At 43.9% G+C, this 20773-nt stretch overlaps 1 protein-coding gene and 1 pseudogene across 3 annotated transcripts in view; one reads left to right on the top strand and one right to left on the bottom strand.

The window, feature by feature from the left end:
* Positions 1–5248: 5248 nt before the first annotated feature.
* The window catches only part of SRD5A3 (steroid 5 alpha-reductase 3), a 45344-nt gene continuing 29819 nt past the window's right edge, over positions 5249–20773 (top strand). Inside the window, exons 1-2 of one of the 3 annotated variants that reach the window (XM_073017367.1) lie at positions 5249–5803; positions 18461–18603. In XM_073017367.1, the coding sequence (XP_072873468.1) occupies positions 5583–5803; positions 18461–18603 (364 nt within the window). In that variant the 5' untranslated portion in view covers positions 5249–5582. The remainder of the gene's footprint in view (positions 5804–18460; positions 18604–20773) is intronic. The other 2 variants (XM_073017368.1, XM_073017366.1) reach the window with 2 other exon arrangements.
* Positions 10847–11873, bottom strand: LOC103235667 (rRNA-processing protein FCF1 homolog pseudogene; annotated as a pseudogene).

Genomic DNA, 20773 nt, shown 5'->3' with positions numbered 1-20773 from the left:
ATATGTCTACAAGGCTTTGTTAAAATTAAGTGTAACATTAATAACACACTAATGTAAAGGTAAAATTCAGTTTATTTGGTATAAAATCATACAGGAAGCATTGTCAAATATAAAATGGTGTTTGGCTTTCTTTGGTCTAAAAAACTAATAAAAATAGTTGCTAAAGAAATTTATCAGCAAGAAGGCACTAAGGACTATAAAGTCCACTGCTGATGTCCCCATATTTAAAACAAAAGATCAATTTCTCGGAAATTATATACTTGGTTTACCTGCAACCTTCTCTTCCCTTAAAACAAAAGGTCTTTTAGCACAGGCACCACCCTTGGAGTTTCCAGCACCACCCTGGGGATCACGTCCTCATCAAAACATAGAAAGAAGGGAAAATCAAGCAAGCCTGGGAAGGACCCTACCTTGTGCTGCTAACTACCAAGACTGCTGTTCCTACAGCAGAAAGGGGATGGACACATCACACCCAAGTCAAGCAAACACCATTATCATAAGAATCACGGGCCATTGTTCCTGGATCAAGCCCTACCAAATAAAAGCTAAGAAAAGCTTAGTCTATCTATTCCTTTCCTAACCCAGTTCCTACATCCATTACTATTCCTACCACTAGCAACTCTAACCCCACTTTAGAGCGTTTCTGTGGTCTAGGAGCAGAGGTCACTGGAAAGGATCCTATAGGCTTCTTTAAGACGTGCTTTGTTCTCCCTCCTCCACCTCCTACAACTGCCCCTTTCTCAAACCTATGACATCAAACTATGACTCGCCTCATGCCAAATGACAAAAGTAAGGTCTCAGTAGTAGAAATAGGAGACCTGAGGTAAACCATAGCCATTGAAACAGGGTATAAAGATGTAAATGCCTGGTTAAAATGGATTAAATATTCCTTTCACACTTCAAACAAAAGCAACTGTTAGGCTTGTGCACACGGTAGGCCAAAGGCCCAGGTTGTTCCCTTTCCACTGGGGTGGTCCTCAAATCAAGCGGACATGGAGTGCATGGTAGCTCTTTTTCAAGATTCCACTGCCTGGAATAACAAATTGTACCAAGCTCTTTCCCCGCTATTTCCTGAAGCTCAACACCCTGTGGGTCAGCCCCTGAGGGCCATCCAGTCTCCATCTTCCAAAACCAACTTTACCTTGTGTCTCTAATGACAAAAGGAAAATTTTGGCATTTCTTGGAGACTTAACAGGATGCAGTGAAGTCAGGCACTTCCAAGAGCTGATCCATCAGTCTGCCCTTACTCATCGCTGAGCGGATGTATGTTGGTATTATAGAGGGGCTTTACTGGACACTCTGCCAAATAATTAGAGCAGTACTTACACTTTAGTTCAATTGGCTATCCCTTTTACCTTGACATTTCATCAACAGAAAAAGAAAAAAACTGTAGCCTCAATTCTTACCTCTTTAACAACTATAATAAGTGTACTCTACTCCTTCATCTTAGGTATTATGTTGTACCACACATCCAGGAGTTAACCAAAACAACTAAGCCAACACATGTTAATCAAGTTTGAAGAGGAAAATTAAAAGAGGAGGGATTGTAGAAAGTAAAAAGTTTCTGCTTCAAAGATTTCCTTCTTGTTAAAGAATAAATTATAAGTGTTAGAAATAATAGTTTCTTTTAAAGACTAACTTTCTTTCTTTCTTTTTTTTTTTTTTTTTTGAGACGGAGTCTCGCTCTGCCGCCCAGGCTGGAGTACAGTGGTCGGATCTCGGCTCACTGCAAGCTCCGCTTCCCGGGTTCACGCCATTCTCCTGCCTCAGCCTCCCGAGTAGCTGGGACTACAGGCGCCCGCCACCTCGCCCGGCTAGGTTTTTGTATTTTTTAGTAGAGACGGGGTTTCACTGTGTTCGCCAGGATGGTCTTGATCTCCTGACCTCGTGATCCGCCCATCTCGGCCTCCCAAAGTGCTGGGATTACAGGCTTGAGCCACCGCGGAAGACTAACTTTCTTCAAGCCTCCTTGCTTTGTGCTAATAACTCTTCGTTAAGTCCTATCCTATGTAACTGTTGGACGTGCTCACAGGCAGGTTCCAGCTCACAGCCTATGCCCCTTCCTTATTTGGAAACATTATTGCTTCCTTACACCTTTTGTAAGCAACTTCTTTGTTCTTCCCTGCATTTACCTATTCAGAAAAGTTTCAGGTTATTAGCAAATCAGGTATCAATTTAAGATTGTGAGGTTCCAGCCTGACCAACATGGAGAAACCCCATCTCTACTAAAAATACACAATTAGCCAGGCATTGTGGCACATGCCTGTAATCCCAATTACTAGGGAGGCTGAGGCAGAATTGCTTGAACCTGGGAGGCGGAGGTTGCAGTGAGCCGAGATCGTGCCATTGCACTCCAGCCTGGACAGCAAGAGCCAAACTCTGTCCAAAAAAAAAAAAAAGATTGTGAGGTTCCACTCCAGCCAATGAATGCAGCACACAGCAGTAAGGATAACCCAAATGCGTAAGGGATAAATATTTATGTCTCATTTTCCTTTGTTCAAGGGTGCTCTCGCCAGGGTTCCATCTGCGACTGAACGCCCTTTCTGCAGAAAGTAAAGACCGCCTTGCCGAGGGATCTTTTGTCTCTGTGCCGACTTTGCTGCACCAATGATCTATTTCTAACAATTTTGGTATTTCTAACATCTTTTATATCCTTATTAGATTTACTCCTAGACATATATTTTATGCCATTGTGAATTGTATCTTTGAAACATACAATATATTGTTTGTTGCTGAGAAATAAAAATGTACAATTTCCTGTTTGTTGCTGGGAAATAGAAATCATATTTATGAACAGATTTTTATCTCCAGCAACCTCCCCAAACTCTCCTGCTAGTTTTGATACCTTATCTGTGCATGCCATTGGAGTTTCTATTATTGGAGTTTCATATACTCATCAAATAATGACAGCGTTATTTCTTACTTAGTAGTCCTTATATGTTTTCTTTCTTTTTCTGATTTATTGAGATAGCTTGTGACCTAAAGCACTGACTCTAAGGGTGATTGAATTTAGATTCATATTTTGAAGGTAGAGCCAACAGGATTTGCTGACTGACTGTATTTAGGCTATGAGAGAAAGATAGGAATCAAGGCTGAGTTCAAGGTTTTTCCCCTGAGCAACTGGAAAAATGGCTTTGCCATTTACTGCAGGCAAGACCAGTAGTTTGTTGAACATATAGTGCAGTTAATTAAATGAAGAAAAAAATGCTCACTGATATTTATTAGCAATGATCTTTCTAACAGATGTTAGCCTGGTATTCCACTTTCCAACTAACTCACTCCAGTCAGGATTTACATTTACATATACTCCCCGGAGGGTGTAGCTTATAGCTTTCTGTTCAGCCACTGCCATCTACAGGGGGCTTCTCTGAATATAAACTGTGCATGCTGATTATAATCTAAAAAATATCCAGGCAGGGTGGCTCACGCCTGTAATCCCAGCACTTTGGGAGGCCGAGGCGGGCCGATCACCTGAGGTCGGGAGTTTGAGATCAGCCTGACCAACATGGAGAAACCCCGTCTCTACTAAAAATACAAAATTAGCCTGGTCTGGTGGCACATGCCTGTAATCCCAGCTACTTGGGAGGCTGAGGCAGGAGAATAGCTTGAATCCGGGAGGCGGAGATCGCGGTGAGCCAAGATCGTGCCATTGCACTCCAGCCTGGGTAACAAGAGTGAAACTCCATCTCAAAAAAAAAAAAAAAAAAAAAAATCTAAAAAATATATGGGATAATTTTCCCCTCCAGCCTCCTCAACCCTTCCTGTTTCCACAACACACACACACACACACACACACACACACACACTCTACCTTGTTTTCAATCCTCCCCCAGGTCAGACAACTGTAAGAGAAACTCCTACCTAGGAAACTGAGTCCCTGCAATGCACTTACACACACACACTGGAAAAGCCAGCTGTATTTCCAGGGAGTTAACCTAAGAACAATAAACAGTGAAGTGGTGCCAGGTGCGGTGGCTCATGCTTGTAATCCCAGCACTTTGGGAGGCTGAGGCAGACGGATCACGAGGTCAGGAGATCGAGATCATCCCGGCTAACACAGTGAAATCCTGTCTCTACTAAAAATACCAAAAAAAAAAAAAAAAAGAAAAAATTAGCCGGGTATGATGGCAGCTGCCCGTAGTCCCAGCTATTCGGGAGGCTAAGGCAGGAGAATGGTGTGAACCTGGGAGGCAGAACTTGCAGTGAGCAGAGATCAGGCCACTGCACCCCAGCCTGGGCGACAGAGCTAGACTCCGTCTCAAAAAAAAAAAAAAAGAAAAAAGAAAAAAGAAAGAAACAGCGAAAGGGAGACTCCTGCAAAAGAGATCCAGGATCACTCAATAAGGCCTCATTGTCCTAGCTAGAATACCAATTTGACCATCCTTTATCTCCTGGCTGTCAAAGGATTGGTAAAGCCTTAGGTGTTGTTGCACAAAGCAGCAAAATTCTAAAAGCTTGGTCATTTAACAATCCAAAGTCCCACTAACCTACCCACCCTGATGTTTATTCAACACACACATCGGCTATCTCATTGGGGTAAGGGTGATGAGTTGGCTACCTCTCCCCTCTTCCACTTCTCACCCACCACCCAGTCTCAAAAATATAAGCTCCAAACAGGCAGTGACAATTGTCTTGTAAACCCCTCTGTCCTCAGTATCCAAAATGATGCCTGTCATACAGTAGGCATACAATATTTCAGAATTAACATTTTAAAGGCTTTTAAATACTTAAAAGAGCTAGATTTTCACTTATAGTAAATAAAATCAGTGTTGTTTAAAATCAGTGAGTTAATAAATAGCATTATCACTACCTGAGATAAATGTTACAGGAAACAGCTGATGGAATTTAAAAACTTTGCTTCTAAGGATTGAAACCCTATTGGGAAGCGACCGCTGTTTTTTAAACACAGTTTTTACCACTATAATTTTTATTATTACGTGCAATTACTTGTCTACATGTTTACATTATACACATATGCAACACATTTCCAACATCCTAACACGATTATTCATTTTTGTGTGTGATCTGCCTTATCCATATATACAAACATTCATATTAATACAGTTGTTTGCAATCACAGCTATGTATTTTTACAGCTGGTTTTTTTTTCCACTTCACATACTGTTTCCTAAACAGCTTTCCGTGTTTCTACACTCGTCATAATAATTCTCAATGACTGCATGATATTCGAACATGTTAGTGTAGCACAATTTAGCTAAATAAAGTGGAACATGTAAGGTTTCCATTTTTTGCCTTGGAGATAATGCTGATAAGAGTGGCAGACACGTGGTCTCATCTGTTTTGCGTCTTTACTTCTGATTAATCATATTCTCGAACTCCATCTAAGTATCTCCATACCCAGATTAGGGACTGCGAGCGACTAGCCTGCGCCAGCACAACCGGGACCAAGGACCTCCGCGGCTGAGCAGCGACTCCGGGAGGGGCTCTGCGCGTCCCCGCCCCGCACCACGTCACCGACGTCCCGCTAGGCTGAGACCTACGCGCGGCGCGCCAGTGGCCGCTTTTCCGCGGACAAGCGGGCGGTGGGGGCGCCAGCAGCTCGGAAGGCGGGCACGCGGGACATGTCTCCCTGGGCGGAGGCCGAGCTCTCGGCGCTGAACCCGCTGCGCGCGGTGTGGCTCACGCTGACCGCCGCCTTCCTGCTCACCCTACTGCTGCAGCTCCTGCCGCCTGGCCTGCTCCCGGGCTGCGCGATCTTTCAGGACCTGATACGCTATGGGAAAACGAAGTGTGGGGAGCCGCCGCGCCCCGCCGCCTGCCGCGCCTTTGATGTCCCCAAGAGGTAACCGAGCCGCGGTGGCCCAGGCGCGGAGAGTTCAGGGCGCCCCGGCTCGCGGGCAACCGGCAGGGGGCAGCAGAGGCGGGACCCGGCCTATGAGGCCCCGGCGGGTTCCCGGGCGCAGCACGGCGCTCCCTCCGCCAGACCCCGGCCATGCCGGGGCTGCTGCGTCGCTCGGGGGAGCAGTGCCCAGGTGTCCGCGGACGCCGAGGGAGAGCGGAGCCGCTTGCACTCGGCTGGAGGAATGTGAACTGGTAGCCGCACGGAGCCTTTCCCTGTGGAAAGTGGCAACGCATCCAAATTTAGGCCTGGTCATCCGAATTTAGGCGGCAAAATGAAGTCCCCCTTGCCCCAGATTCTCCTCTTGCCGGTCCCCTGCACTCCAGTGGCTCATACTCTAACTTGAGGTCACCAGAATCATTTGTGGAAATGAAGTCAGGCTGGCTCTTCGGCCTCGGCTTCCCCCATTTCTCTCCCCAACCCTCGCAGTGGGAACAAAGGACTGAGTCGCCCTAGCCCGCACCTAGGCAGGTGCCCCTGGGGAAGGTGATCCAAGGTGCACGTCATAGGCAGGCCCGTCCCGAAGCTCCATTTGACTTTCGAAAGATTCTGTAACCCAGTTCAGCGAAAGATTAAATCGTCAGGGTTTGAATAGAATCAGAGATTGTGAGACCTGTTATAATTTTCTTCTCCTTTTTCCACTTTGAATTCAGGACACAGCTGGAAAGAGTTGGCCAAATACTATTCGAGATGGTAGAAATAGAACAGTGCCTCTTAAGATGCATCTTAGGCCGGGCGCAGTGGCTCACGCCTATAATCCCAGCACTTTAGGAGGCCGAGGCAGGCGGATCGCTTGAGCTCAGGAGTTCGAGACCAGGCTGGGAAATATAGTGCGACTCTGTCTCTCCTGAAAATATAAAAAATTGGCAGGGCGTGGTGGCGTGTGCCTGTAGTGCCAGCTACTTGGAATGAAGGCAGGAAGATCATTTGAGATCAGGCATTAGAGACTGCAGTGAGCTACAATCATGCCACTGTACTCCAGCCTGGGTAACAGAGAAAGACCTTGTATTAAAAAAATTTTTTTAAAAAAAGTTTAAAAACATCTGGGTTATCGCTTGAAACACTCATAGGCAGTGCCCCAGGTCCGCAGGCAACAAAGGGACGAGTATAACTTGGCTTCTAAAACTTGGATAATCTGTGAGTTTTGACTGTCGGAGAAAGATGTGTCAGGTGTTAACACAGAGAAGGGAGAACCAGGTCATTCTGAGGCACCCTAAAGGGAAGAAGTAGAAGTACATGAAACAAACTGATCAAACCTCCTGTTTCCTAGAGGCTCTCTTTAAGCAAAAAATTACCTGTTACCCCATTTGTAATCAGGGTTAAGTCCTTTTAACTTCGCAGCAATTTATTTTCTGAGTTTTGAGAAAGGTACTAGTCTAGTGTACCTGGATTAAATGGCACGTGTGAAATCATCCCCTGAACTTGCATACACACCAGCTGTTGCAACTCAAGTCTGTTATTATATGACAGTCAAGAAAGAGACTTGGTGCCTTTTCCTTATTCATTACTGTAACAATTGGTACTCTTTGGACTTCCTGTAATTTCTACTGTATTGTGAAATAATTTACACCTTTTTCTTCTTCCAGAATTCTACAGTAGAACCTCCCATAGTGTTCAAGTGCCCTTTTTCCCCCCTCTCTCTAAATTTAAACAGACGTTTCTTTTAGTACTGGAGAAGGTACAAAACATCCAGACCAGTAATGAAAGGCATTTTTATTGCAACAAAAAAAAGATAACTTGCATCAAAACTGACAGTGTCTCCAAAAAATTTATACATGTATTACTCTCTTTTCAAATTTTGTACCCCTGTTTATATGAAAAAGGGAGATAGACTTGGGTGGAGGTAAGAGTCTATGGCCTCTTTTTTATATGTCTCTGTATTTTCCAAAGAGTCTTCATTGACAAGATGCTTATCACTTTTATCATTTTTAAAAAGTATGTTAATGGCTAAGGAGCATGTAAGAGAGATTTTACTGGTTTATTAATAGTAACCACCATTGACTAAGTGCTTACGTATATGATTATGTGATGACTACTAAGGAGTACATGCCTTTCCTCACTTAATCCTCACAGTAGACCTGTGAGGGAGATGTTATTGTCATTATTCCCATTTACACATGTGCAAACTCAAACTTAGAAGATAGCACTTGTGCAATGATGCTAGTACTAGCAAGGGTGGTACCTGAACCCTGCCTGTTGGAATTTAAATCCCAAGCTCTTCCGCTCTGGTATACTTCATGGGAAATATCTTGTACCATGTGAAGCTCAATCTGTGTGAAAGATCAAGTAGGAATGGATTTATCCCAGATGGTAGCATTTAGTAAATATCTTGGTTAATCCAAATTTAAAATCATTTGGTAACGTTAACCTTGATACTTATATTTGAATATTTTTCCTGTGCAAAATCTAGTAGTACTCTTTTGTTTTGAGATGGAGTCTCACTGTCACCCAGGCTGGAATGTAGTGGCTTGATCTTGGCTCACTGCAACCTCTGCCTCCTGGGTTCAAGCAATTCTCCTCCCTCAGCCTCCTGAGTAGCTGGGACTAGAGGTGCACACCACCATGCCCAGCTAATTTTTGTATTTTTTAGTAGAAATGGGGTTTCAACATTTTGGCCAGGCTGGTCTTGAACTCGTGACCTCAAGTGATCCACCTGCCTTGGCCTCCCAAAGTACTGGGATTACAGGCATTAGCCATTGCACCTGGCCCTCTAGCAGTACTCTTAAAAATGAAAAGAAGTTCATAATTGCTATAGTTAAAAATAGGCAGTTGTAAATCACATTTCTGCAAATAAGATAGTATGTAGGTAATTTTGTTTGGAATTGTTTTTTTCTTTCCTAAGGAGGCAAGAATAAAACCTAAAATCGGTTCTTGGAATGTTTGTTTCCATGACTCCTGTCTGGTAGATTTTTTTTTTTTTTTTTTTTTTTAATTGAGGTGATGGTTGCTTTTTTTTGTTTTCCTTTTGGTTCCTAGAGTTTTGATTTCCCAGAAAGTCTGAATAAACAGGCAACCTCGAACATGTATCATGATGCTCTGGGTTGCATAGTGAATGTAGAAGAACTTCTTAAATTTCAAAATGATTCCAAATGGTATCGAAGCTTTGCAATTGAATTGGGCTCTAGAGGCAAAAAGAGCTGCCCAGACTTTCCCCACTGGAATCCAGGGAGCATTAACTGGAGGTTCAGAGGATCTGTGGATAGAATTCAGGGCAAACTTGGATTGGAAGAAAGTTATGTCGTTGTTTTCACTAACCTCTAGCTGAAATTTAGCATTGCCTTAATTATGAATATAATCTACAAACCACAGTAGAATTAGCAGTGCCTGCAACTCTGTGATAGTTTTTTTATATTACATTAAGAATATTGATGATACCTCAAAATATTACTGTTTTCATCGCTATGAGAACACTGTAGTCTTTCACCACTAGATCTTGTTATTAGACACATTAAGAAGTATACATATTACAGGCCGGGTGCAGTGGCTCACGCCTGTAATCCCAGCACTTTGGGAGGCTGAGGCGGGTGGATCACCTGAGGTTGGGAGTTCGAGACCAGCCTGGCCGAAATGGTGAAACCCCATCTCTACTGAAAATACAAAAATTAGCCAGGCATGGTGGTGAGCACCAGTAATTCCAGCTACTCGGGAGGCTGAGGTAGGAGAATAGCTTGAACCTGGGAGGTATAGGTTGAAGTGAGCCAAGATTGCGCCACTGCACTCCAGCCTGGGCGACAAGATTAAAACTCTGTCTGAAAAAGAAAGAAAGAAATATACATATTACTATATTGCAAATTTGTTTTTTAGTAGTTGCATTACTTGTATGTCACTGTAATTGGTTTCCTTTGTAAGCCCGCTGCATTTTACTTTATGCTTGTATAAAAAATTGACAATTTATCATCGTATAAATTTATAGGTTACAAAGTGATGTCATAAATTGTGGATGAGATGTGGAATAATTAAATCAAGCTAGTTAACATATCCAATACTTCAGATACACTTCTGTGATGAGAACATCAATTTTGAAATGTGTAATACTCCATTATTAAGCATATGCAACACACTGTACAATATAACTCAAAAAAGGCATAAAACGTATTTTTCCTGTCTAAGATTTTGTACTTTTCGACTATCATTAATTTTTTTTTTTTTTTTTGAGACGGTCTTACTCTGTCATCCAGGCTGGAGTGCCATGGCCCAGTCTCCGCTCACTGCAACCTCCACCTCCTGGGTTCAAGCGATTCTCCTGCCTCAGCACCCCCAGTAGCTGGGATTACAGGCATATGACACCACACCTGGCTAATTTTTTTTGTATTTTTAGTAGAGATGGGGTTTCGCCATATTGTCCAAGCTGGCCTGGAACTCCTGACCTCAGATGATCTGCCCACCTTGGCCTCCCAAAGTGCTGGGATTATAGGCATGAGTCACTGTGTGCCTGGACTAAATTTTCTTTTTTTTTTTTCTTTTTTTTTCTTGAGACAGGGTTTCACTCTTGTTGCCCAGGCCGGAGTGCAATGGCGCAATATCGGCTCACTGCAACATCTACCTCCTGAGTTCAAGCGATTCTGCTGCCTAAGCCCCCCAGCAGCCGGGAACACAGGTACGCACCACCATGCACAGACAGTTTTTGCATTTTTAGTAGACATGGGGTTTCACCATGTTGGCCAACTGGTCTTGAACTCCTGACCTTAGAAGATCTACCTACCTACTTCAGCCTCCCAAAGCACCGGGACCACAGGCGTGAGCCACTGTGCCCGGCCTTGCCTAACATTTTTATGAGACAAAATATCAATTTCAAAACAGCATCAAAAAGTGAGCAGGCCAAGCATGGTGGCTCATACCTGCAATCCCAGCACCCTGGGAGGCCAAGGCATATTTTTCTGTGCTAAAAATATGTATTTGTCTCTACTAAAAATACAAAAAAAAAAAAAAAAAAAAAAAAAATTAGCTGGCAACTCAGGAGGCTGAGGCAGGACAATCGCCCAAACCTGCGAGTCAGAGGCTGCAGTGAGCTGAGACTGTGCCACTGCACTCCAGCCTGGGCAACAAGAGCAAAACTTCATCTCAAAAAAAAAAAAAAAAAAAAAAGGCGGGGGTGAGCATATTTAACCATCCTCAGCTCATAATAGAGCAAATAGGTCAACAGAATAATAATTCACGCTCTTGCATGTGTAATGAACTGGCAATAAGAAAAAGTTCGTTGAAGAAAGGCAGAGGAACTATCTTATAAGAATTAGAATCGAGGGGCTCCATAATCATCTGGCATTCATTCAATGTTGTATCTATGGTTAGAAATGTACATGATAGGAACTCCAGGAACCTTAGGGATTCTTCTTTTAAGGTCCCAGTCAACTGTGGCCACAATATAACACTTACGCTGAGTTACTCTCTGTACTAAGCAGTCATCTGCATAGGTTCCTTTGTGTGTACATGGTAATCCTTCAAATCTTGGATCCTTGGTGATTCTTAGAGTCACTTGATACTTCTGCTCCAATTTCTCAATTTCAGGCATTATATAATCAGTTATACAAGGAATACACTTGGCATACAGACAGTCCCATCATGGACTGCACTAAGTCCAGTTCGGCTTTTATGGAAAAGTCGGCAAAGGTTGGTATCAATGAGGATGTGGTAAGGGGGGCCCAGCTGTGTATTATATTGGAAAAATAAGCAGGTAGGGTATTGGGGAATTTCTCTTTCCTTTAACACACTGGGATCCTTCTTTTCTTTCTTTTTAGGTTTTAATCTATCCTTTTCTTTAAGCCTCTGATCTCCGAGACTAAGCATTCGCTTCATGGTCGCATATTTCCTGGTTTTCTCTTGCTTCCCCATGGTCATGCCATACTCCTGTGCTTGTATTTTGAGAAGGGCTGTAGCCTTCCCCAAACTGTCAAAGGGGTCTATGATGGAGAAATGGTGAGAACCCCTGCTCTAGACTGTAAACTTTTCATGCGTTTATTTTTGTCTTGTTTGCTACCATATCCCTAGCGTAACGCCTGACTGGTAATAAGGACCTTGGTCAGTGTGTTTTGAATGAATGACAAAAAGTGGTTTGAGGTTTAATTAGTTTGTCGATCAGCTGGATGCCTACTCTGAGAGTAACTTCAGAAGAGGTGCTTACCTTCTCTCATTCATTTATTTAACCAGTGTTTATAGATACCTACTGTGTGCCAGGAATCATTCTAGGCTCCTTAGAGCTTATCTTCTAGGAAGGCAGACAGTAACATGTCAATAAATATTGTAAAACCAGCCAGATAATTTCAGATGACTACAAGTGCTTTAGAGGAAATCCAGCAGGGTTATTTGATCATGAGCAAGACTGGAGTGGGCATGAGTGACAACACAGAAGGATGGATGGGGTTGGGGGGACAGCAGCTTGCCGGGGCCTTGCAACCTATGCTGGAGTTTGGATGTTATTCTGAGTGAGTGGAAGCTACTGAGGGCTTTGTGTGGGAGGGGGAGGCATTGCATTGTGTGATTTATGTTTTAAAGGATGATTGGCCATCATGTGGAAAAGACTGGATAAGAGGCTACTGTGGTGGTCCAGGCAAGAGATAGTGATGGTGTGCATTAGAGTATTAGCATAATAGTGAGAGGTGAAGCCACCTGGACTTCCTGGGTTGAGTGGGGAGTTGGAGAACTTTTCTGTCTAGCTAAAGGTTTGTAAAGGCACCAATCAGCGCTCTGTAAAAACGCACCCATCAGCGCTCTGTGTCTAGCTAAAGGTTTGTGAACGCAGCAATCAGCACTCTGTAAAAACTGACCAATCAGCATTCTGTAAAATGGACCAATCAGCACTCTGTAAGATGGACCAATCAGCACTCTGTATAATGGGCCAATCAGCAGAATATGGGTGGTGCCAATTAAGGGAATAAAAGCTGGCCACCGGAGCTGGGAGCAGCAACCCGCACTTCTATGCTGTGGAAGGTTTGTTTTTTTGTTTTTCACAATAAATCGTGCTGCTGCTTACTGTTGAGGTCTGTACTACCTTTATGAGCTGTAACACTCACTACGAAGGTCTGCGGCTTCACTCCTGGTGTCAAGTGAGACCACCAACCCACTAGAAGGAAGAAACTCTGGACACATCTGAACATCTGAGGGAATAAACTCCAGACATACCATCTTTAAGAACTGTAACACCGCCAGGGTCTGCAGCTTCATTCTTGAAGTCAGCAAGACCAAAAACCCACCGGAAGGAACCAATTTTGGACACGATAGCACCTGTTGGTCTCATTGGTGGTGATATTAAAGCATTCAGCACAGGGCCAGGGATCTAACCAGAACTCAGTAAACATTAATTCCCCGCCTTAATCCCATAACGCCTCTGACTGGGGCCTGGAGTCTGTTCCAGCAGTCAGCAAGTACATTTTTGTTTGTTTGTTTTGAGATGGTCTCACGCTGTTGCCCAGGCTGGAGTGCAGTGGCGCAATCTGGGCTCACTGCAGCCTCCTATCTCTGGGTTCAAGTGATTCTCTTGTCTCAGCCTCCCAAGAAGCTGGGACTACAGGTGTGCCCCACCACACCTGGCTAATTTTTGTATTTTTAGTAGAGATGGGGTTTTATCATGTTGGCCAGGCTGGTCTTGAACTCCTGACCTCAGATGATCTGCCCACCTCAGCCTTTCAAAGTGCTGGGATTACAGGCGTGAGGCACTGCGCTCGGCCGGCAAATGCGTATTACTATTAAAAATAGATTATGTCTTGTAGGCCCCAAACCGTAGAGTAGCTTCTAACTCACAGTAAAAGCCCAAGACCTCATATGGTCTCATTCCCACTACCTTACTGACTTTATCTCTAGTTTGCCCTGTCTGGCTCTATTCCAGGTTTGATGGCATTTCTGCTAGTTTTGTCTCCTACCTGCACTGCCTGTTTCCCTCTACCTGGAAAGGCCTTTCCCCACATAGCCACGTGGTTTATCCCCTCACTTCCTGTAATTCTACTGAAATATTACCTTCTCAATGAGGCCCCTCCGTGTCTATTTTGTTTGATATTATAATTCTGCCATCCAAGCATTCCTTCTTCCCCTTTTCTACTTTAGTTTTCTCAGTAGTATCACCTGACATGCTATAAAATTTACTTTGTGCGTGTGTGTGTGCGTACGCTTGTGTAAGCTCCACGAGGGCAGGAATTGTCTGTTGCGTTTGCTGCTGTATCCCCAGAGCCTGGAGCAGTTGTGACTTAAAGTAAGCACTCAAATGTTTGTTAAGCGAGGGAGGGCTCACTCAGCACCTTGTATTATCCTATAAGGATCCCCTTATCCCTACTTGCAAGGACTTGGACAAGTGCTACAAGTAAGCATAGTGCCAAAGGAGGAAAAAAGGAGAGCGTCCAAAACAGACGACAGTGGAGATTTTAGATCAGCTTTTGGAGGTTCAAGCTGGGTCTTTAAAAACAAACAAGAGCTATGACTTGCTCTAAAGAATAGAAAATGTATAGGCCTGGTGCGGTGGCTCAAGCCTGTAATCCCAGCACTTCAGGAGGCCAAGGTGGGCGGATCACGAGATCAGGAGATCCAGACCATCCTGGCTAACACTGTGAAACCCCATCTCTACTAAAAATACCAAAAATTAGCCGGGCGTGATGGCAGAAGCCTGTAGTCCCAGCTACTCGGGAGGCTGAGGCAGAAGAATGACGTGAACCCGGGAGGCAGAGTTTGCAATGAACCGAAATCGTGCCACTGCACTCCAGCCTGGGTGACAGAGCGAGACTCAGTCTAAAAGAAGAAAAAAGAATAGAAAATGTATGGAGGGAAATCAGGCAAGCAAAACAAAATGTGGGAATAAAAAGCAACACAATATGCCCGTGAATGAAAGACACCATGACACAAGTAGAGCACAGCATGGTGTAGCCTAGCAACTTACACAAAACCCACTTGAGTGATATGCTTGACTTTAGGCTTGATATAAATCGGTACGTGTAACATAAGGATAGAAAAGCAAGTTCAGGCATGCCTAGATTGCATGAATGAGAGCACAATAGTATGATTTTAACTTCACAGTCATCAGGGCTGCCGCTTACTGTCTGACATTGGATAAGTAACTTAACCTCTCTGAGCCTTGGGTTTCTCATCTGCCACATGAAAATAACCATATAAGCTTCATAGGATTGTTGTGAAGATGAATTAAATAGTCTTAACTGTTTTGCCACGCTCTACCTCGTACCTCTTACCTCCACAACTAGACTATTCTCTACGTAGTTACCAGAGGGATATATTTTCACTTAAAGAATAATGAAATATATGACCAATGCTTTCTTTTGCCTCCTTTTTTTTTTTTTTTTGAGACAAAGTATTGCTCTGTCTCCCGGGCTGGAGTGCAGTGGTGCAATCTCGGCTCACTATAACCTCTGCCCCCTGGGTTTAAGCGATTCTCCTATTTCAGCCTCCGAAGTAGCTGGGATTACAGGCATGTGCCAGCACGCCTGGCTAATTTTTGTATTTTTAGTAGAAACAGGGTTTCACCATGTTGGCCAGGCTGGTTTGGAACTCCTGAACTCAGGTAATCCGCCCACCTCGGCCTCCTAAAGTGCTGGGATTACAGGCCTGAGCCACCGCACCCAGCGTCTTTTGCTGCCTTTTAAAATGTTTTTATTGTAGTAAAGTATACATAACTTAAATTTTACTTTTTAAATTTTTTTAAATATATAGTTAGGTAGCTTTAAATACATTCATCTTGTTATCCAACTATCACCACCACCTATCTCCAGAATCCATCAGCCAGAGGGATTTTTAGGGTTTTGTTTGTTTGTTTTGAGACAGAATCTCGCTTTGTCACCCAGGCTGGAGTGCTGTGGCATGACCACCACTTACTGCTTGGCCCCCCGAGTAGCTAGAACTACAGGCATGCATCATCACACACGGCAAATTTTTTTTATTTCTTTTCTTTTTTTTTTTTTTTTTTTGTAGTAGAGATGGGGCCTCATTATGTTGCTCAGGCTAGAGGGATTTTATTTATTTATTTATTTATTTATTTATTTATTTATTTAATTTATTTGAGACAGAGTCTCACTCTGTTGCCCAGGCTGGAGTGCAATGGCGCACTCTTGGCTCACTGCAACCTCCACCTCCCGGGTAGGCTAGAGGGATTTTTAAAATGTAAATTACTACCTCAAGTCACTCCTCTGCCCAAATGGCTCCTCATTATAAAACCCAGTGGCCTTACAGGGCTTCATGTCCTCTCCCCACTCCTGCCTCACCTTCTACACTCACTATTGGCCATGCCACAGCAGCGGCACAGATGTCTTTTAATGTTCCTTGAACACTGCTAATATACACCCACCTCATTGCTTTTGCAGTTGTTATTTCTTCTGCCTAGAAAGTTCTTCCCCTGGAAATCCAAACAGATGACTCCTTCTAGCCAAATGTCACTTCCAGAGAAGCCATCCTTGACCACCCATCCAGAACAGCCTCCCCTCTGCACCCTCTGTCCCCTGACCCAGCATTATGCTAGATGTCTGCAAGTTTAGTTGTTGACTGTCTGACTCTCCACTGTAAGGTAAACTCCATCAAGGCAGAGACCTGGTCTGTTTACTCCCTGCTGAGTCCCCAGCTTCTAGAATATTGCCCAACACATTCGAAGTGCTCAGTAAATATTTGTGAAAAAATTAAGTAGGTAAAGTGGCTGGTCGAGAAATTGTCCTTCAGAAGCTGTCCCTCCTGCCTTTCCCTGGGAGGCTGCAGAATAGCATGTTCTTGACCTTCCACTCTGCTCCACGAAGCTCAGCCCATACCTGGGGTCAGTTGTGGGAAGCGTATCTTAAGGAAGACCCTGTGGTATAACGGAAGATCAGTAGCCACGGGTGGCGATTGACCTTGATGCGTGAACTTCTGTGAAAAGTAGGCTCTTGAGCCTGGAGAAGATCCCAATTGGGAATCACAGGATGGCTCTCTTCAAATAGTTTAAGAGCTATTGTGTGGAAATAAAATTCTTGTTCTGTGTGGCCAGAGATGGCAAATCCAGTGGTAAAATTTTATTTATTTATTTATTTTTTAAGACACAGGGTCTTGCTCTATTACCCAGGCTGGAGTGCAGAAGCAGGATCATAGCTCACTATAACCTCAAACTCCTGGCCTCAAGGGATCCTCTCACTTTGGCCTCCCAAAGCCCTGGGATTACAGGCATGAGTCACCATGCCTGGCCAGTGATAGAATTTGCTAACAGTAATTGGCAGAGTGGAGTGGGTTGCCATGGAATGATCAGGTTGGATCAGAGTTTATCAGATTGAGTGTGTAGGCATGATCTCAGGGGCTGTGCATTCTCTTACAAGCATATTCTGGATCATCTGGAGGAGCCCCTGAGATTATGTTTAATCCTCTTTTGGCGCCAGGTTGTCTTTTATTGTCATAGACTAATGAGAAAAAGAAAAGAAGGAGTGGGATTTAATATATACACGATGTATTGAAGACCAGGGAAAGCCAGATGACCGCCAGGCACTCTATAGAGTCAGAAAGATTTCAGAATGAATAGAAAAAAATAGAAAAGTATACATAAACAGACCTCAAAAGAACCCATGAGGGGCTGGACATGGTGGCTCACACCTGTAATCCCAGCACTTTGGGAAGCCAATGTGGGAGGGATCTCTTGAGCCCAGGAGTTTGAGACCAGCCTGGGCAACGTAGGGAGATTGCATCTCTATAAAAAATTTAAAAGTTAGCCAGGCATGGTGGACTACTACACGCCTGTGGTCCCAGCTACTTGGAAAGCTGAGGTGTGAGGATCACTTGAGCCTGGGAGGTCAATGTTGCAGTGAACTGTGATCACGACACTGCACTGCAGCCTGGACGACACAGCAAGACCCTGTCTCAAAAGAAAAAAAAAAAAAAAGAAGAACCTGCTAGGCCCTAGGCCCTTGTGCCATATAGGGTGATTTTTTTTGTTTCAGCATATCAACATCGTCTTTCACATTAAATTAACATTGCTAATTTCAATTGCATTGGTTTTGTGGTCCTGTTTGTATTTAGTTTGTAGATGTGTTGATTGTAAAACAGGCCCTATAGTTGTCTGAGAATTATAACCATAAGGAGTTAATACCTAGTTTTATGATTGTAGTATTAGTCATGGTATAATAAAAGTAATTTAGGTCAACCTAATTTGGAAAAACACTGAGTCATGCCTAAAGATCTTTTACTTCCTCTAGCCCCAAGTGTCTGTGATTATGCAAATCGTGTGTAGCAGTTGTATGGCTATTACTGCAATATTGTTTGGGATATAGAAATCAAAATCTTTCACAGATTTAGCTTGTTTTAGCACAATCTAGGTTCTCTTTGCAAGGACCTGCAGCCTCCGTTTTGGGAACTTGAACCCAATTCTGTTACCCAGCAATCTGAGAGATTGCTAACTAAACTTTATTCTAAGTTTAACACAGTCGGTTGTGTTCTTGTTAACCTCAGAGAGGCCTCTATTTCCTGAAAGTTAACTGGTCCCATTATTTGAAAGGAAATTTTAAAAATCTGAACACCTACAGGATTCGGATTCTATTAAAAAGCAAAAGTATACTTTGGGAATGGAGGGGTGGGGAAAGACAGAGAAACTAAAAATAATCTTCCCGTATAACAGCTTAAAGTGGATTTAACCTAATTATTGCCTCACTTGTTTTCCTTTTGCAGATATTTTTCCCACTTTTATATCATCTCAGTGCTGTGGAATGGCTTCCTGCTTTGGTGCCTTACTCAATCTCTGTTCCTGGGAGCACCTTTTCCAAGCTGGCTTCATGGTTTGCTCAGAATTCTCGGGGCGGCACAGTTCCAGGGTAAGGACTCCCCCGGCTTATGACAACACTGCATCCTATTCCTGTCGTTCCTGTCTGCAAGGGAGCGGTTTTTGGCATTTTGTCTCCTCTCTCAGGCGCCTCCTCAGAAGGGCCTGGGAAGTGGAGGATGAGGGCAAAAAAGAGCTTTGCACGGTTCATTGCTGGATGGCCAAAGGGATGTCCCTAAGCCCTTCCCTGAGAAGGAGACAGAGCCAAGAGTTAGCACTTCTGACTTCCCAGCAAGTGCTGTGCTGTGTATAGAACTGGCTGTCCTCCCTCTGGTATTTTTAGTACTGTTGATAAATGTATAAAGAAGTCTTTACACAAAAGGGGGAAAGCTTTTAGGATCCATCGGTTTTGTCTGGAAACAGTTATCATTTATACTGTTCCAACCAAAATCATGACTTAGAACTCCAGAAATGTGATTTAAAAATTACTTTTTCATTCGTACCTGTAATCCCAGTACTTTGGGAGGCCAAGACGGGTGGATCACTTGAGATCAGGAGTTCAAGACCAGCCTGGCCAATGGGGTGAAACCCTGACTCTACTAAAAATACAAAAATTAGCTGGGTGTGGTGGCAGGCGCTTATTGTAATCCCAGCTACTCGGGAGGCTGAGGCAAAAGAATCGCTTGAACCTGGGAGATGGAAGTTGCCATGAGCTGAGACCGAACTACTGCACTCCAGGCCTGGGCAACAGAGGGAGACTTCATCTCAAATAAATAAATAAATGAATGAATAAAATAAATAAAAATTGCTTTTTGAAAAACATGGAAAAAAAAGTTATGCTGCAATGCTTTGGTAGTATAATAAAACTGACTAAACAGTTGTTGAACAGACGATTACAAAATAGCCTTTAAATTTGCCATCCTCAGCATCAGGATGAAGAATATGTAAAACAGTTTTTTGTTTTTTGAGACGGAGTTTCACTCACGTTGCCCAGGCTGGAATGCAATGGCATGATCTCCGCTCACCGCAACCTCTGCCTCCCAGGTTCAAGCGATTCTCCTGCCTCAGCCTCCTGAGTAGCTGGGATTATGGGCATGCCCAGCTAATTTTGTATTTTTGTTAGAGAGATGGGGTTTCTCCATGTTGGTCAGGCTGGTCTCAAATTCCCAACCTCAGGTGATCCACCCGCCTGGGCCTCCCAAAGTGCTGGGATTACAGGCGTGAGCCAGTGCGCCCAGCCAGCACAGTTTTTAAAATAACGAACTGGGCCGGGCACAGTGGCTCACGCTTGTAATCCCAGCACTTTGGGAGGCCGAGGCGGGCGGATCACGAGGTCAAGAGATCGAGACCATCCTAACAGGGTGAAACCCTGTCTCTACTAGAAATACAAAAATTAGCCAGGCGTGGTGGCGGGCACCTGTAGTCCCAGCTACTTGGGAGGCTGAGCCAGGAGAATGGTGTGAACCCGGGAGGCGGAGCTTGCAGTGAGCTGAGCTCGCCCAACTGCACTCCAGCCTGGGCGACAGAGTGAGACTCCGTCTCAAAAAAAATAATAATAAAAATAAAGAATTGAAGGTGAAAACTATGAAATGTCCTCAATTAAGGTCAGGCAGAGTGTGAGGGGCAGAATTAGAAACAAATTGTTCTGGTTTTATCTCTGTCCTTTGTTCCAGTGGCCAAACCACTGGCACCCTGGAAACAGTCCTTTTCTGTATAACCAGAGAAACTAGTTGCAAGAGATGACAATTAGAAGAGCAAACCCCAGCTGGGTGTGGTGGCTTATGTCTGTTATCCCAGCACTTTGGGAGGCCAAGGTGGGCAGATCACTTGAGGTCAAGAGTTCAAGACCACCCTAGCCAACATGGTGAAATTCCGTTTCTACTAAAAATACAAAACTTAGTTGGGTGTGCTGGCGCATGCCTGTAACCCCAGCTACTCGGTAGCCTGAGGTGAGAGAATCGCTTGAACCCAAGAGACAGAGGTTGCAGCGAGCCAAGATTGCACCATTGCACTCTAGACTAAGGGGACAGAGTGAGACTCCATCTCAAAAAAAAAAAAAAAAAAAAAGAACAAACCCTGCTGGGCACGGTAGACAGTGACTCATGCCTGTAATCCCAGCACTTTGGGAGGCTGAAGCAGGTGTACCACTTGAGGTCAGGAGTTCGAGACTAGCCTGGCCAACATGGTGAAACCCTGTCTCTACTAAAAATACAAAAGATTAG

This window comes from Chlorocebus sabaeus, chromosome 7 (assembly GCF_047675955.1).
Source record: "Chlorocebus sabaeus isolate Y175 chromosome 7, mChlSab1.0.hap1, whole genome shotgun sequence".
NCBI lineage: Eukaryota > Metazoa > Chordata > Mammalia > Primates > Cercopithecidae > Chlorocebus > Chlorocebus sabaeus.
The sequence above is the reverse complement of the archived record's forward strand: the minus strand, read 5'-3'. Positions and strand labels throughout refer to the sequence as shown.